This window comes from Mastomys coucha, unplaced genomic scaffold (genome assembly GCF_008632895.1).
Source record: "Mastomys coucha isolate ucsf_1 unplaced genomic scaffold, UCSF_Mcou_1 pScaffold15, whole genome shotgun sequence".
NCBI classification, from domain to species: domain Eukaryota; kingdom Metazoa; phylum Chordata; class Mammalia; order Rodentia; family Muridae; genus Mastomys; species Mastomys coucha.
The window spans coordinates 23,093,761-23,111,961 of NW_022196897.1; the positions used below are offsets into that span (position 1 = coordinate 23,093,761).

The following is an 18,201-nucleotide window of genomic DNA, read 5'->3' on the forward strand; positions in this document are numbered from 1 at the left end:
AAAAAAAAAAAAAAAAAAAAAAAAAAAAAAGAAAGTGCTGTGACTCAGTGCCCGTCTTTGTTACCCTTCAGCCTCACACAGTGCTTGGCCTGAACCTGTGGTCTCCCCACGAACCACTTTGCTCTGCCTCCACACCACATGCCTTCCCCAAGCCCTGTCTGTCTGTCCTGCCTTTCAAAACAAAAGTGACAGTGGGCAGACAGCATAGGTGACTCAGGCTTTAAGTTAAAACACTTGTTGCTTTTTGCAGAGGGTGCAGGTTCAATTCCCAGCACCCACATAGTGGCTCATAAGCATCTATAACTTCAGTTCCAGGAGATACATCCTCTTCTGGGGGTACCAGGCACTCAGTGGTGCACATACATACGTGGCAACCAAAACATCATACACATAAAATCTTTTAAAAACATTAAAGGTAAAGGATCCCTTTTATAGTAGGCCTTTTTTTCTTCTTAGGTATCTTGTACAGTGCGGGGTTAGCCACCATTAGTATAGCCCTGCTTGAGCAGTGCTGTGGCTGGCCAGAGTCATTGAGGGGAATGGCTAGACCTCCATCTGTGAGGCCTGCACCTAGCATGGGTCAGGTAGTTCACGTGCCTCTGCTGTCTGGTCAGGTAGATGAAATGCTGTCTTCTGTGCTAGTGCATGAGTTATGGCAGTTCCCTTGCTTTTGTCATTTAATATAGACCAGCCTGGGCCTCAGTGTGATAGGGAGGCCTGTGAGGCAGGCAGAGTGAGAGAGACGTGATCACTGCTGTCTAGGAGTAGACAGCTCTCTCAAGCCACACTTAGAAGACTGGGACTTGCTGCTTGCTTGTGGGTATGATAAAGCTTTTCATGTGAATGTGCATGTTAGGAAGAGGACAGACTGGGTGGGGCATAGGCTTCACTTCTCCCACTGTAACAGTATAAAATGATTATTCCAGGAAAATTGGGGAGCACTTAGTGTTCAGAGAAAAAGGCAAAAATTATCTGCATGCCTTTGTTTAAAGAAAGAAGAAAAGCATCAGTGTGCTGAGTTTGATTTCATGTATTTTTTTCTGCAAAGCAACCCATTTTCAGATAATTTTGTCTTGTTAGCCTTGAGTTACTAAATTTTGTGTCATGACTTTTTACCAAATCGTTTATGACAGTTTTACTCTAACATAAAGAAGTCAATCACAAAATAGTGCAGTGTGTGGAGTTGCATGCTCTGAGACTGTTTCCTTGAGGACTAAGAGGCTGGAAATTTTTGTGTAGTCACTTCCTTATCTTTATTCTTCAGGAAAATGATGTGGCAATACTGTCTTGGCCAGGTGCTGACCCAAGTCCATCAAGCCTGTGACACAGTATGCTTTTACTGCCAGGAATACTATGTGTTTATAATAAGAATGTATTTTGAGCCAGGCAGTGGTGGTGCAGACCTTTATTCCCAACCCTTGGGAGGCAGAAGCAGGCAGATTTTTGAGTTCGAGGCCAGCCTGGTATACAGAGTGAGTTCCAGGACAGCCAGGGCTACCCAGAGAAACCCTGTCTCAAAAACCAAAAAAAAGGAAAGGAATATATTTTGAACATGTAGCTACTTTCTTAAAAAGTTAGTAAATTCCTTACCTAGGTGTTGGGTGGCACACACTTCTAATCCCAATACTTGAGAGACAAGAGCAGGCAGATCTTCGAGACCAACTTGATATACAGAGTGCGTTCCAGGACAGCCAGGGTTACACAGCAAAACCCTGCCTCTAAAACAAAAAAGACAAAGTAAATTTTTGAACATTCTTCATAGTCTATCAGTGTCCATATTGTCTCTGTTTAAAATCTCTTGATATTTTTGCAATTTTTAGGGACTTCATTGATGGAAATGTTGAGAATCTTATGACTGAACTAGAAATAGAAAAGTCTCTCAAACATCATGAGGATATTGTAGATGAAATTGAGTGCCTAGAGAAAACTCTCCTGAAACGTCGCTCGGAGCTCAGGGAAGCTGACCGACTTCTGGCGGAAGCCGAGAATGAACTTGCATGCACCAAGGAGAAGGTGTGTCTAGTGTGCTTTAGGCTGGACTCCTGTGGGACACAGGCAGCCTCCTGCCTAAAACTGGAAAGCAATGATGGCAAAGAGCACTCTGTCCGAGCTGTACATCTGAGCAAGTCACTTAGGTCTGCTGACTTTACTCACCTTGTCTGTAAATTCAAGCTAAGAATGTGTGGACTGTTGAGTGTGGATTTAAATGCATGCTTTAGATTCCAGACGCTGTGCTATTTAGTTCTCAGCGTGTCCTACTTGTCCAGCTGAGTGTATTGGGGTACAGAGGTGAGGTGGTTGGTCGTTTGTTTTAACTTTGGACTTTTCAATCTGTGTCTTTTTAAATGACAAATAGATACTTATAGAAGTCTTCCTTCATCAAGTTGATAACAGAAGTAATGATCTATTTTCAATTACTGAGTCATAGATTTCTATTCATTTAGGTACAGCCAAGTTAAAATTGAAAGAAAGAAAGGTTCTGAGATCTTCTTTGCTGGTATGTTGCCTCTGGACTACCGAGTGAATGGTAGTAGCATTCTTTAGGACACAGTACAGAGGAAAGCCAAAGAGAAAAAGTGACTTCCTACGCATTTATGAACGCATTTCCTTTAGCATCTCTGGCAGCCCTATGAAGTGGTGTTAACTTGGTTTACACATGCAGCCCAGAGTCTCATAGTTGAAGTTCTGCCTTCTCTAGAGTTCTTTAGTTAAATGAGTATTCCAGAGAGAAAAAGACCCTGGGCACACAAAGTACTTCAGGAACTGTTTTTACTTTGTTAGTTCAACTTGGGTCAATTTAAGTTAATAGAAACCTATAGTTTGGACTGAGCGATTGGCTTCACCTATTAAGGTCTGTGTATTATCACTGTTGTTACAGAAACATAGCTCTCACCTCAAAGAGGTACAAGATAGTTTATCTTGGAGCCAAATATGAAGAACCATGGCTTGATATTTCATGTTCTAATGTATTAATAGTTTCATAAGGTTTTCATAGTAACAACACACAAAGTCATAATCGAAGACATTTTCAAATGCATTGGTGGAAATATCAGAGAAGAAGGGGCAGCGAGGCAGTTGCAGACTTCAGGTAGCTGCCCAGAAGTCTTCTGTTAATAGAACCCAAATGGCTTTTGGTTTTGTTTCTTAATCTGTTTTTCAGGATGTTGGGTCAGCTTTCTCTGCTAGTCAACAGGTTGTTGGTCACCACCCAGAGGTGGGAAAGGAATGTCTCCCCAGGAGGCTGAAGCTAACCCAGTAGAAATTGCAGTGAGTCTGTGGACCTGCAAACTTCCAACCCCTCCACACCATTAAAATCCATCTGCCCTGCAGGCATAGCTCCCATCCAGGAATTCTTCACATGGTTCTAAATGAGAACAAGGAAGTCCTCGTGCCTTTTCCTAGGAGCAGTCCTTGTTCTGTAAATGTTAGTTTGCTGTGTGGAGAAGTAGGTGTTATGGAACTAGAGAAAACATATCCCCTCTACTTGTTTTAACCAGTGGCCTTGGCAGTGGGCACATAGAGGCAGAGTGGCCACAGTGGAGACACTCTCCTCCCAGGGACTCCCTTAAGTAGATGATGAGCCTTGCCCAAGGCTTTGCTAATGAGCTGGCAGAAGGCAGCTGTCTGAAGAGATGCGGTGACATGTCTAACATTGTGGAACCTGCTGAAAGAAGAGATGACACCCAGTTGGTAGACAGATTTCACACGCAGCCACATCTGACTTTGGAGGCTGTTTGTGAGTCAGTGCAAACTAAAATCTTAGATCTATTAACCCTCTTGCTCTAGATGATCAGGAAGCCAAGCTGATCTTTTTGAAAGTGCTTTTTGCCAAATCTAGCATAGGAGTATGTCTAAAGACTTCAAAGTAAGTCACCATCACAAAGTGAGGGTCCTTTTCAGCTTATAAGGTCTCAAGTAAGAAGAATCTGTGTAGAAGGAAGTTTGGTAAAATTATTGCTGTTTAGTTGGCTAGGTTTGAAAATCACATTTTTGGAATAAAAAGATTACCTCCATTCTCATCATCTTCAGATGACTTTTTTCATAAATGTTCCATCTTTGTTGACACAAACATAGTTTTATATAGTTCTTCTCAGAGCACTTATACCATTTAAGATATTTTTCTGGCCCAACATATTTTAACATCTGTATGCTGCAACATTGTCATCTTAAAGACTAGATAGCATCCTGTTTTATTACACTATTTTTATTTGTCAAGATTTATCTTATCTCATTATATTTTTACAGTTGTTATTTGCTTCTAGATAATTTTCTAAGCATTAGAGATTCACAGCAAAGGGATGTCTTCACATTTTTCTGTTTTTATCTTGTTTTCTAAGAGTTGTACCAGTTAATACTGCCAGTAACTATAGTGAGTACTGCAGCCGAATTATTCTTAATGATAGTTTTTTTTTTTTCTAGACAAAGAGTGCTGTTGAAAAATTCACTGATGCCAAGAGAAATTTATTACAAACTGAGTCAGACTCTGAGGCATTAGAAAAGAGAGCCCAGGAGACCGCACTTAACCTTGTGAAAGCAGAGCAGCAACTAAGGTGGGTGGAGCTTCGGCCCCTGAGGTGGGTGGAGCTCCAGCCTCCGAGATAGGTGGAGCCCGGGCCTCTGAGGTGGGTGGGGCCCAGGTGCTGAGGGCTCTGGGGCTCAGGGGAATGAATGGTTCTTCCAATGCTATTCCCTAAGAGCCAGGGGCATGAATGCTGTATTGTAGATTGCTCCAGGCTGATACAGAGGACTTGGAGCAGCACAAAATCAAACAAGAAGAAATCTTGAAAGAAATAAACAAAGTTGTAGCAGCCAAAGATGCTGATTTCCAGTGTCTAAACGAGAAGAAGGAAAAACTGACAGAAGAGTAAGGCCTTTGAGGGGTAGGGGTGGGGTGAGGGGTGGGAAGTGTGTTCTGGAGCAGCTGTGGGCATCTGGCTCCTTTAGAGGAGGGCTGCTCAAGTCCTGCCCTGCCACGTAGGCTTCAGAGTCTGCAGAGAGACATCAAGGCAGCAGAACTCAATGAGGATCACCACCTTCAGGTCCTTAAAGAATCTGAGACTCTCCTTCAGGCCAAGAGAGCTGAGCTGGAAATATTGAAAAGCCAGGTATGACAGTAGATACCTGGAAACAACTATTTTTAAACATATTTTATATTGCTGGCTAAGGTTTATTTGGTTGTAGAAAAGATAGAAAAGTACAAAATAAAATATTAAGAATACATGTGTCCTCGAGTCGAATTTGCCATCTCCCTTTTCAGGTGACAAGCCAACAGCAGGAGTTGGCTGTCCTTGACTCACAGTTGGGGCATAGAAGGGAGGAGCTGCTTCTACTCCAGGATAGCCTCGCCCAGGCAAAAGCTGACCTCCAGGAAGCCCTGACACTGGGAGAGACGGAAGTTGCTGAGAAGTGCAGTCACATTAGGGTATGTTTGTCAGTAGGCTTTCTTAGAAGTTCAGGGCAGTGCTGAGGCTTATTTTAAAGTGTTCCCTAGTTCTCCCCAAGTGGAGATAGAAATGCCCTCTATAGCACCATTTGGGGTGTTAATATATTGGTGCTGAGGCAGTCATGTGACCTCTAAATACCCTCTGGATTCTCTTGCTTTTTGGCTTTCTCGTGAGTTTCCTGTCCAGGAATGCCCTTATCCCTGTCATAGGCAACATTGCATCCTGCCTGTTTGTCATGGTTCAGCCACAGGCAACCTCCTGGGGTTGTTTGTTTGTTTGTTTGTTTGTTTCTAGGTTGCTCTTAAGGAGTTTCTTTATCTCTCTTTTAATAATAGCTGCTTATGTCCTGAGCATCTCAGTTTGTGATTGTCTGTGCCCTCAGTCTTCTGCCTCTGACGGTCACTGAGGCTGGGAAAGCCTTTGAATGGGGTAAATGGCACAAACCATTTGCATGAATATAGGTTACTTTTTCATATTACATGGTAGATGTTGGTGCAAAATATAGTGCTGTGCTTGGTACCAAAGGCAAAAAATTATAATTTAATGTAAAATTTAATATAAATTAAGTTACAAATTATATGTATGAGATAGAGCAGCAACTGAACTGACTGGTGTAAAGGGGATTTTGAATCGTAATTTACAGAGAAGATGACTTTTATTTAAACACAGGAAGTAAAATCACTTCTGGAAGAACTAAGTTTTCAGAAAGGAGAACTGAATGTCCACATCAGTGAAAAGAAGACTCAGCTTGCACTTATAAAGCAGGAGATGGAGAAAGAGGAAGAGAGTCTTCAGGTAGTTTTACAGCAGCTGTCGAAACATAAGACTGGTGAGTTTAAAAAGCAAGTCACAGCCGATGGAATTAACAGTGGACAGAGTGCTGTGAGGGCTAATTTTCATTGTCAAGTTGACCAGACTCAGAGACAAGTCACTGTGTCTGTGAGGTTGATTAACTAAAGTAGAAAGATCATAAATATGCTGTCACTAGTCCATAGGTTAGGGTCCTAGACTCAATAAAACAAACAAATGAAAAATGCAAATCACAGAATGTGAGGCTGGCCACATCCTGCACTCCAGGTCACAGTAAAGTGCACCTGGCCAAATTTACAACTGAACTGTAAATTATAAAATTATAATTTTAAATTATAAAAAGAAGTCAATGTTTCCTGCTGTTCATTATGTTAAGGATTATTTAAGGCAAAATAAGCTTATTGGTGCCTGGTAAGATCATGGAAGAACTCTCACAGCTGCTGGGAATGTAACTGAGATGCTCAGCCAGGGCTTCAGCACTCCAGACATTCAAGCTTGTAAAACCAAAGTGCCAGCCTTTATGTGTGCCACAGCAAGATTTATACTTAGGAAGCTGGAAAGAAAAGGCTTATGTTTACACTATAATGACATGTAAAACGAGAGCACACATAGGAGGTGAGTCGTGGATGTGGGAGAGAGCCCAGTTATTTACTTACTCATGTTGCCCTGTTTTCTTTTGTGTGTGCATCCCTGTGTATGTGCACAGCTCAGAGGGGAAGGAACATAACATGTCCTGTTGGGTCACTCACTCAGGGCTCTCAGCCAGGTCCCAGTGATCCCCTTGTCTCTGCAGACCCTCCCCAACACACACAGAGAGCACTGCAGTTATAGATGTCTACCAGAAAGTCCCAGTGACCCTTCTAAACTGCACTGCACCCCACCCCACACCCTACACATCCCCACAGGGAGTTACTGGTGCATGCACAGCCACATGCAGCTTTTTGTGGGGGTACTGGGATCCAAACTTGGGTCCTCATACCTATATAGCAAATGCTTTTACCTGCTGTGTCCTGGAAACCTGATTAGGGCAGGAAGAGACTGAGGAAAAAGCAGATATGCAGACTGGCACTCAGAGAAGTGGGGATCAGGTGAGTCATGCTCACTCTGCTAGAGCAGCATCAGTTACACAACAGCCCAGGTCCCCAGTTTGTTACTCACAGCAGTACAGCTCAGTAGTACAGAATTTTGTATAGCCTGTTCGGAATTGTGCCAGTGTTGTTTAGGCAGTGTGTGGTTGAGACTTGGTGAGTGTAGCTCCCTAGCATAGCTACAAGATCAATCTCAACTCTAGCCTTCCTGGTCCTCTGGCTCTCATCTCTCTACCCTCTCTTCTGAGGTTCCGGAGGGGCACAGCCTCCTAGGAAGTCTCTGTAGGCCTGGGTAGCAGTCTTGGGCTGCAAACGGCTGGGAGGATGCAGCTGCAGTAGCTAGCTTGTGCACACACTGTCAGCACTCACACCATCAGAACGCAGCTAGGGGAAGGAAGGCTTCTTTGCTCAGTCAAGTCAACTTCCTGTCCAGAGCTTCCATGTCTGCTTGACGCTTTTAGATCCTCACCTTTGACTGTGGGTCTGAGGTCATGCCTGTGTCAAACAAAGTGTACTCCTGAAATAAAAAATCCCAAAGTGCTGTCGTAGTGGTCAGCTTTTGGAGTTATTTATAGCATAGTCTTGTGTGTGTGTGTGTGTGTGTGATATGTGAGGGGGGAGGGAGAGAGACAGAGAAAGAAAAAAAGAGGGAGAGAGAGAAGGAGAGAGGGAGAGAGAAAGAGAACGAGAGAAAAAGGGAGGGGGGAGAGAGGGAGAAGGGAAAGTATGGACATGGAGTCAGGGCGGCTTTGGGGAGTTGGTTCCCTCAAATTCATCCCAGGTCATCATGTCACCGTCCCTTCTAGAGATTCTTAGCACGTTTGTTAGTACTGACCACTGGCTGCTGGGCTATCGCTCCTTTTCCAGAGTTTTTGTAGAGAACAGATACCCATAATTTCAAGTTTTTCCTCCATTTTCGTATAAGGATGTGGATATAAATGCTCCTAGAGTCAGGAGTTTACTGGTTTTGTTACAATGTTTTTAACAAATTAGTGTTGAATTTTTTTATTTTGTTTGCTTATTTTTGTTTTTGTTTTTTAGAGACAGTGTATCTCAGAGATCTACCTGCCTCTGCCTCCTTAGTGCTGGGATTAAAGATGTGCACCACCAGTGCCCAGCACAAATTAATGTTTTTAACAGTACTTTCAAAAAGATTTTTCCTTTACGAATAAAATTAATACCATTTAGGCAACACAACAAGACTTTTTTTTTTTCCCTTTCTGGTCAGTGAACAAGGAGTTATAGTTTGTTTTATTCCCTGGTTCACAAACGTTGACCCTGCTTTGTCCCTCCCTCAGAACTAAAGAATGTTGCAGACATACTGCAGCTTGAAACTAATGAGCTACAAGGCCTGAAACTGCAGCATGAGCAGAAGGTTGTGGAGCTGGGGAAGATTCAGGTGGACGTGCTGGAGGTACGGAGGAAAGCTCTGAGCCGCTGCCGCCTCAGCCTTTCTTTCTCTTTCAGGATGTCTGAATCTTCTTTCTCTCACTCAGGGGAAACTAGAGCTAGAGAATTTGCAGCAGACAGCTCAGCAACAGAGAAGGGAGCTAGAGCGGCAGAGACAGCTCCTGGAGAGAGACAGGCGGGAGACAGAGCGGGTGAGGGCTGAGAGCCAGGCCCTGCAGTCCTGCATCGAATGTCTGAATAAAGAAAAGGAAGATCTCCAAGAGCAGTGTGAGAGCTGGGAAAAGAAGTCTTCCCACGCCAAAAGGTAAGGGCAAGGATAAAGACATGGGGGGCAAACATGAGAACAGAGAGCTGCTCATGGGGGTGCATGTCTGTAATCCCAGCACCCACCCAGCGGAGGCAGGAGCATTGATGTGTATTTGAGGCCACCATGGCCTACAACAGTAGGTTCCAAGCCATCAGTGCTACTTAGTCAGAACCTATCTCAAGAAAACAGCAGAAGCTACACATGCTGGTGCACACCTTTATCCCCAGCACTCAGGAAGCAGACAGTCAGATGTCTGAGTCCAAAGCCTACGGGAGTGAGTTCCAGGATAAGTCAGGGCTAGACAGAAAAACCCTGTCTTCAAAAACAACAAAAGGCCAGGCAGTGGTGGCGCATGCCTTTAATCCTAGCACTTGGGTGGTAGAGGCAGATGGATTTCTGAGTTCGAGGCCAGCCTAGTCTACAAAGTGAGTTCCAGAACAGCCAGGGCTACACAGAGAAACCCTGTCTCGAAAACCCCCTCCAAAAAGCAACAAAAGCAAACAACAACAACAATAAAACAGCAAAACTTACAACAACAACAACAACAACAACAAAAAAAACAGAAAAAGCAATATTGTACAAACATGATAGCATAATTTTCTGATGCCATTTTTTCTTGTTCCTTTTTCCCTAATGTTCCCCCTTAAGAGCATTTTTAACAGACTACCTTACCTGGGGTAGAAAGGTGGCTAGTCAGGAAAGTGCCTTTCAAGCACAAGGACTTGAGTTCAGTCTCTAGGTCTCTGTGTTAAAGTAAAAACAGCAGACACAGTGACAGACGCTGTAATCCAGCAATGGGGATTACACAGAGACAAGTGCATCTCTGGGCACTGGCCTACCCTCCATGAGCTACAGGCCAGTGAGACCTTGACTCTACAGGGAAAGCTCTTAGACCCCAAGCTTGTCCTCCAGGACACACAGTGCTTTGCTGGGAATAATGAAAAGGAACATTTTGTTCACTGCTATAAGAAGACAGATTATTCTCAGAATGACCTAAATATTCTAAACAATTGTAGTCACCAAGTTTTTTTTTCTTTCTTAGAATGTTATAAGTTGGTTCTAAAATTTATAAGAAAATACAAAGAACCTACAATTTATAGAATTCCTTAGACATTCCACCAAAAAAAATTAGAAAAAAATTAGAAAATGAGAAAGGAGTTAAGACTAACAGACCTGATTTTAGCACTTCATACAAATTATAGTAATCAAAATCCTATTGTACTATACTGCAGATAAGTGGATCCAGGCAACAGAACAGAGCTGGTCTTCAACCCTTCCTAATGCTGCGACCTTTAATACACAGTTCCTCATGGCGTGACCCCAACCATAAAACCATTTTCATTGCTACTTCATAACTGTAATTTTCTACTATTAGGAATCACAATGTAAATAGCTTTGTTTTCTGGCCAGTCTTGAACAATCCCTGTGAAAGGTGAAATCCTCAAATAGTTGAGACTGCAGGTTGAGAACTGCTGGAATAAAGGTCCAGAAATGAACTTTGCTGTATGAAGCACAGATTTTGAGAAAGATTGAAAGCTATCTTTTCAATAGAGTAGTCTCTTTAGAATTATTGCTAAAAGAATTGAAGACCCAAAAATAGAAAATTTGATCCATATTTCACTATACAAAAAATAGAGGAGCTGGAGAGATGGCTCAGCAGTTCCAGAGCTGGCTGCTCTTCATAGGCCTTGAGTTTGATTCTTACCACCTAACATGGCAGCACACAACCACTCGAAACTCTGGTTCTAGGCATTCTGACATTCCCTTCTGGCTGCTGTGAGCACCAGGCATGCAGTAGTGTACAGACACACATGCAGGCTGCACACGCATGCTCATAAAACAAGCCAGCAGAATGGCTCCCTGGGTAAAGGTTGAAGCTTGGGACAACCTGAGTATAATTCCCAGAACCCACCAAATAGAAGGAGAATACCAACTCCTTAAGTTATCATTTTATCTCCACACATGTGCCATGGCATAGTGCATACCCCTCCCCAATGAATAAGTCAGTGTAAAATAAAATGAGCCATAAACATAAATGTAAATGTAAAACTTAGAGAAGGTAAGCCCTTTGTGACTTTGAGTAGGACAAAATTCTTCTTAATTAGATGCCAAAAGCATGATCCATAAAAAAACAAAACAAAAAACTCCACAATAAAGCACAAGGGTGGAGAGAGAGCTCAGTGAGGACCTGGGTTTCAGGAATGAATGCCCACATAAAAAGCTGGGCATTGTGGGTTGGAGATAAGTGGACCTCGTGGGCCCACTGGCCAGCCAGTTTAGCCAAAAGAGTGAGTTCCAGGTTCAGTGAGAGAACACCTATTTCACACATGCCTGTACAGGTAAGCACACCTTACACATATGTGCTCACACATATGCACAAAATTAAACGAATAAAACAAGACATTTAGAGCTGACAGGACAGTGGAGATGAGGATTCAAAGCCTGGCAATCCTGATGACCTTAGGTCGGTCCCTGGAACCTAATAAGAAGGACAAATGCTCTGGGTATGCATCTGAGATCCCAGCACTCTCGTGGCAGGACAGGAAGCGGGGATAGGAAAATGACCTGGGAGCCCACATGCCAGCTATTCTGGAGAACATAAGGTGGTAGAAACATGAGCCAGGGCAAAGAAGGCTCCTGGAGCCTGTCCTCCGCCTGTGCTCACGGGAATGCACAGTGATAAGAAATATGTGATCTTACCTAGACAAGTGTGGTGGCACTCAGGAGGCAGAGGCAGGTGGATCTCTGTGAGTTTGAGGCTGGGATAGCCAGGGATATGTAGAAAGACCCTTTCTCAAAAAGCCAAAAATAAAATAAAATTAAAAACAAAAACTGGATATTTAAAAGATCACTCTAAAATATACTGTTAAAACTAAAGAAAAATACGTGACAACAGTTAGGAGAAAAGACTTTGAACCTGGTATGTAACAGGACTTAGGTCCACAAACATCGTGTAAAAGTCTTCCAAACTTGATAGGAAATAACCTGTTTTTTTAAATGGGCAAAAGATTTGAACATATATTTTTATAGAAGATATAAAATGGGAAATAAGCACGAGGGAAATCCAGGTTAAAACCACAGTCAATACATGCCTGCTAGAACAGCTGATAGGTGAAGGCCCTATTGTATATGTAGCCGTGTTTCCTGCTTTGTCAGTAGTGGATGAGTCAGCAGGATGCTTATCATTCAGTTTCATTTTGTTTTGTGTTTGGAATTTTGACATGTGTTTTTTTTTTTTTTTTAATTTTTTTTTAAGATTTATTTATTGTTATATGTAAGTACACTGTAGCTATCTTCAGACACACCAGAAGAGGAGTCAGATCTCATTACAGATGGTTGTGAGCCACCATGTGGTTGCTGGGATTTGAACTCAGGACCTTCGGAAGAGGAGTCAGTGCTCTTAACCGCTGAGCCATCCCACCAGCCTGACGTGTGTTTTTTTAAAGCTTTAACTTAATGAAATTTTTTTTCTTAAATCTCCTGTTTGGAAAGCCGTAATGCTTCTTTTAAAAACGAGTTCTAGCATCCTCCATCTCCAGCCTTACCTTCACCCTGACAACATCCACTGTCTGCATTGCAGAAGGCAGCGCTGCCCGTCATCTACGTAGTGTGGGTCTTTTCTGTCTAACAGTCTGCTTTATTCTGTGTTAGAGTTTTAGCAGCCACAGAAGAAAGCAACAAAACAGAGCAGTCCAACCTAGGGAAGCTGGAACTGAGTGTCAGAAAGCTGCAGCAGGAGCTGGAGCAGCTGAGCCAAGACAAGCTTGCCCTACACAGTGAGGTTTCCCAGGTGCAGCAGCAGTTACTAGGTAAGGAAGGGACTGAACTGGAGGCCGTGGCTCCACCCACAGCCTCTCCTTAGCTGACATGATTGGTGCAGAATGGTGTAAAAATATATTATGGATTTAATTATAGCACTCTGTGAACACACTAAGTCTAAATCGTATACTTTAAGACACACATGGTACATGAATTTCATCTTAAGCTGGTTTTTAAAATCTAATTTATGTGCCGTAAAGAACAGTTTAAAAATAGAGCAAAAAAAGGTTAAATACAAATTACTTTTGGGCCAGTGAGGCGGTTCAGTAGGTAAAAAGCACTTGCCACCAAGCCTGACAACCTGAGTTCTATCGTTTAGGAGCACAATAAAAGGAAAGAACTGAGAATTGACACCTAGATGTTGACCTTCAGTCTCCACACTGATGATGGCACATGCTCACACTCACACATTATAGTACACACAATAGTGAATTGACATCACCCCTCAGGTCATAATTGTGACTATGTATGTGGGTTAGGAGTGTTGAAGGCAATAGTAAAAATGCCTTTTATTACCAAATAATAATTTATTTAGGAGAAATGGCTAAGTATTTATAGCTAATGATGTATTTTTTTGAGTATTTATTATATTCTAGTCATTAAGTATGTACTGTCTCATTTCATCCATGTGACACAAATAGATCTGGTGACACACCTATAATTTTAGCACTCAATAGGCAGAGGCAGGAGGAACACAAGTTCAGAGCCAACTGGGCTGCATCATGAGACTGTATCAAAAATAAAACCTTCATTAGCATTTTTGACATAGAAACCAGTATTTTATCCATTTACAGATGATGATACTGAGGGTTAATTTTCTTGCAATTTGCTCAAGATCACATAGTTGGTAATAGATGACAATTCTGTCTATACATTGTCTTCATGAAAGAGTATACCAAGCCTTACATTTCCAACAGCAATGTAGAATATACTCATTTTAAAGCCTTGCATCTCACCAACATTATTAGTTAAATGTTTATGAGATTCTTTAAACCCCACAGGGTTATACATATAACATATGTGCATAGTTATACATATAACTATACATATAATTTTGGCATCATTGAGTTAACAGAAATAAATGTAAATTCAGTTCTGATGCTTTTAAGAGGGGTCCAGAATGTAAACATATATGCTGTATGTATACTTGCAAATAACATCTTATGAAAATGTTTTGATAGATAAACAGGAAGCCATAAACTCCCTACAGGAGGAACTGGATAATACGCACGACCATTTGGACCTAGCAAAGCAGGTAAGGGGCAAAGTATAATTGGCTTTTTATGGTTTGCACTACAGCCTCATAGGGCTCCTTACACAGCATCACAAGGTCACCTACACTTACACAAGGTCCCTTACACAGCACACTGTAGGTGTGTAGGTGTAGGTATAAGGGCACTGTAGGACCCTTTCACAGCACCATAGGGCCTTGGTACACAGCACAGCCTCCACATAAGGCTTTGGTCCTCAGGCGGTTCTCTAATCTATTTTAGCTCTTGACTCAAGTTTATCCAAAGCTAAGAAGAAGTAGGGTAGAAGTTAGACCAGAGTCAGACAGCAGTTCCCAGAAGCCTTAGTGGGGATGCTGGATGTAGGGATCCATTCAGAGCAGGGTCTGCTCAGGTGTTGACTAGTGCAGCTTGTAGCCCTGTGCTTCTGATGACCTTGCTCTAGGTGACTCAGGGTCAGCCTGTGAAAATAGGGTACAGTCTGGGTTTCAGAGGACTTCAAGCAAATTAGAGAAACACATAAACTCTCTTCCTACGCCTTCAGGATCCTGTGTTTCTAAGACATAACATTTTAAGACAAAAGTCTTTAAGATGCCAGACTTTTTCTTTTTAAAGATTTATTTATTTATTTCATGTATGTGGGTATACTGTCATCATTTACAGACACAGCAGAAGAGGGCATCAGATCCCATTACAGATGGTTGTGAGCCACCATGTGGTTGCTGGGATTTGAACTCAGGACCTCTGGAAGAGCAGTTAGTGCTCTTAACCACTGAGCCATCTCTCCAGCCCCCAAGATATCAGATTCTTAAATTTCTCTCTGTTAAAAATTTTTCAGAATTTTTTCTAAGTTTTTGAACTTGTCTAAATATTTGATATAGTAACAAAGCCAGGCTTAATTCTTGAGTTTAGCACCTTCATTATCCCAACAGCCCTGGGTTATTTGCAAAGCAGCATTTATTCCTATCTTGATGGCAAGGCTGCAAAGCTTTCACTGTGGTTTCACCATCTTACTTGTTAGGCACTAACAGACGGAAAGCCCGGAGCTCACTCGAGTCCTGGGTACCTTCTCTAAGTGTGCTGAAAAGATAAGGCAGGTGGCACTTTTCAGACTTGGTGGGCTCTGGACTGACTCTGGTCACCTTAGGAAGTGACTTTGTGAGGCATTTCAGTGTGTTCTTTTGCCTAAAGGACCTGATCCACACCACCAAGTGCCAGAATGCATTGCTTAGTGAGCAGGCACAGCTGCAGAAGGACATCAGCAAATGGATTGCCAGGTTAGAGAGCTGCCAGAGAGAGACGGAGACAAAAGAACGGCAACTCCGAGAGCTTCAGGAGGAGATCAGAGGAAGCACGCTCCAGCTAGACCAGCAAGAAATGGTACTGTGCTCGCTTCATGGGGCTCTGTGCCTCCCACCTCCTCACCCCAGATCAGCCTGCCCCGTGTGCACCTTCTGTGTGACTCTTTGACTTGTATAATGTATAGGTTGTTAAGTCATCCAGCTTTGGTCCTGTAAAGAGTTCAGTGGCCACAAGCTAATTAATTAGCAAGCTGTATCCTCTTCTCACAGTGGCCAGTTGGCTTCATCATTATAGAGGCACTGGCATTTGGTTGGTCTGTCTGTCTGTCTGCCCTCCTCTCTAAGTGCTTCTCTCTTTGGAACTAGAATCTGAGGATCGTCTGGGACAGTGGTTCTTTTATGATCGACTCAGGTTATTCTCTATTCAGACGTTGCAAAAACTCCAGAAAGAAAGAGAAGATGAGGAGCAGAAGTTTGAGGCTGGGAAAGTGATTCTGGAGCAGCAGCAGGGGCAGCTGGAGAAGGAGCTGACCGAGCAGAAGAGCAAGCTGAAGCAGCTGCTCACAGATGTGTCGGCAGCTGAAGGACACCTCAGGACCCTGCAGGAAGAGGAGCGGTGCACTGAGGGCCTGGAGAAGATGCTGTCCCAGGCCAGTAAGTTCATGGCAGGCATGGGAGGGGGGCGCGGGGCTGTCCTGGTTGTCTGAAGTATGTGAAGAATACCCAGACCCAGCCACCCCAGGAGGAGGCACGAGAGCCAAAGCCGGAAGGCAGGCAGCAGCCCTGTAAAGGATGGCCAAGGAAGAACGCAGGGAGGTTGGGTGAATGGGTCTTTATGATGAAGTTTGACCCTGAGATTGGCCAGTATGTCTCTTCATACCCTTCTTCCTCTTTCAAGAACCATGTACAGGAAAGTAGGGCATTATGGTGGGATGTTAGAGTCTCTAAAGGACAAGTTATTCGGGAGTAGTGACCTCAGCTATTGAGAAATGCAGTGTCAGCAGCCAAAGGTTGAGTGCATGAGCTATGCTAGAGTTGGATTTACTTTGGAGTCAGTTTGCTGTCTCGTGGCAAACCTTTCTTGAGCCTGTGGAGTGGATCAGGGCAGGCTTGTGAAAGCCAGTACTAGAGTAGGGTACATGCCACTCACTAATAGGCAGCCTACCCATGAAGAGCACAAAGCTCTGCCCACAGCTGGCCCAGGGCCCGTGGCCAAACCTCCTAAGCGTGCTCACTCACATTCCAGAAGAGCAGCTTTCAGAACGGGAGCAGCAGCTACTAGAGAAGTCAGGTGAGCTGCTGGCCCTACAGAAAGAGGCTGATGCTATGAGGGCAGACTTCAGCCTCCTGCGAAGCCAGTTCTTAACAGAAAGGAAGAAGGCAGAGAAGCAGGTGGCTGGGCTGAAGGAAGCTCTGAAGATCCAGCGGAGCCAGCTGGAGCAAAACCTTCTGGTAAGTGTTTGCTGCCCAGGGAGTCTAGAGAAAATAATATGTTTACACCGACTGGACACATGCATTTTACTTGTACACTACTTCATTATGAAGAAAATAAATTATCCATCAACCCAGGTCCTAACCCAGTGGTAATTATTGGTTTATTTTGTCATAATTGATTGTTGAAGCCCACGGTGAGACTTGGCTGCCAGCAGCCATCCTGTGGACAGCATGATACAGTAGAGAGCTGTGCATCTGCTCAGAGCACTACGCCTGTATTGGGATGGTAGGTTTGTGACATTCTGCCCTTTTTGGTCAACATTGATTTTTATCAAGCATACTAAAACCAGAAAGCCTGGTCTACCATGCTTTTACCCTTGACCTAAGGGGGTGGGGTGCTATCACATTGGTCAGAGCAGTAAGCACAGTGGACTCCCAGGAATGGATGCTTTCAGTGCTCTCTGGAGGGAATGAGTGGAACTGTTGTATGAAGGAAATCCGATGCATTCTCAGAAGGTGGTGTGCTTTAACTAGGACTTGGGCAGGAAGATCATAAAGATAGATTTAGATGTCTAAAATTTAAGCTGGCCATGGTGGCACCCTCCTCTTATCCTAGCACTCAAAACCAGAGGCTGGAGGATCTCTGTGAGTTCAAGGCCAGCTTGGTCTTACAGTGAGTTCCAGGCCAGCCAGAGCTATACAGCGAGACCCTGTCTCAAATAAATAAATGATAATCCCTACAACCCATGAAGATATTGTTGCGTTTTTATGGATCACTAATGGGGCTGAGAAAGAAGGAAACTTGTCAGAGGTACTGCTAAAGATCTGACTTCAAACACTGGATTCAAATTCTTCCAGTCACACTACACCCACCTCCAGAATGTTCCATTTTACAGCTGTAGAAACTGAGGTCTTTCCATTGCTAGTGAGTGCAGAACCCAGTAACTACACCTGTCCTTGTGTGGCTGCAAAGTCCTTTGCCTCCCTGTGTCCTAGGAGCAGAAGCAGGAGAACAGCTGCATGCAAAAGGAAATGGCTACAATCGAACTGGTGGCCCAGGACAACCACGAGAGGGCCAGGCGCCTCATGAAGGAGCTCAGCCAGATGCAGCAGGAGTACCTGGAGCTCAAGAAACAGGTGTGCACCCAGAACCCCAGCTGCTGCCAGGGCCACCATGTGGGTGCAGGCAGGGTTTATTGTTGTATCTCTTTAAGAGGAATGTGGGAGTTGTGAAGAGCTGACTGTAAGAGTGTTCTTCAAGTTAATTTTTTTTCAGCCTTAAAATTTATGCTTAAGGAAAAAGGATTGGTTGAAAATATACTCTTAAAATTAAATAAACTTTTTTTTTTTTTTTTTTTT

At 43.4% G+C, this 18,201-nt stretch overlaps 1 protein-coding gene across 7 annotated transcripts in view; it reads left to right on the forward strand.

The window, feature by feature from the left end:
• Positions 1–18,201, forward strand: part of Cntrl (centriolin) — a 75,147-nt gene that overhangs the window by 51,502 nt on the left and 5,444 nt on the right. For 6 of the 7 annotated variants that reach the window (XM_031369973.1, XM_031369976.1, XM_031369974.1 and 3 more), the window contains 14 exons: positions 1,821–2,013; positions 4,420–4,550; positions 4,724–4,864; positions 4,979–5,105; positions 5,258–5,422; positions 6,114–6,273; positions 8,641–8,756; positions 8,839–9,056; positions 12,711–12,868; positions 14,060–14,133; positions 15,299–15,487; positions 15,837–16,062; positions 16,655–16,860; positions 17,839–17,979. In XM_031369973.1, the coding sequence (XP_031225833.1) occupies positions 1,821–2,013; positions 4,420–4,550; positions 4,724–4,864; positions 4,979–5,105; positions 5,258–5,422; positions 6,114–6,273; positions 8,641–8,756; positions 8,839–9,056; positions 12,711–12,868; positions 14,060–14,133; positions 15,299–15,487; positions 15,837–16,062; positions 16,655–16,860; positions 17,839–17,979 (2,245 nt within the window). Of the gene's footprint in view, positions 1–1,820; positions 2,014–4,419; positions 4,551–4,723; positions 4,865–4,978; positions 5,112–5,257; positions 5,423–6,113; positions 6,274–8,640; positions 8,757–8,838; positions 9,057–12,710; positions 12,869–14,059; positions 14,134–15,298; positions 15,488–15,836; positions 16,063–16,654; positions 16,861–17,838; positions 17,980–18,201 lie in introns of those variants that run through there. The other variant, XM_031369979.1, reaches the window with a different exon arrangement.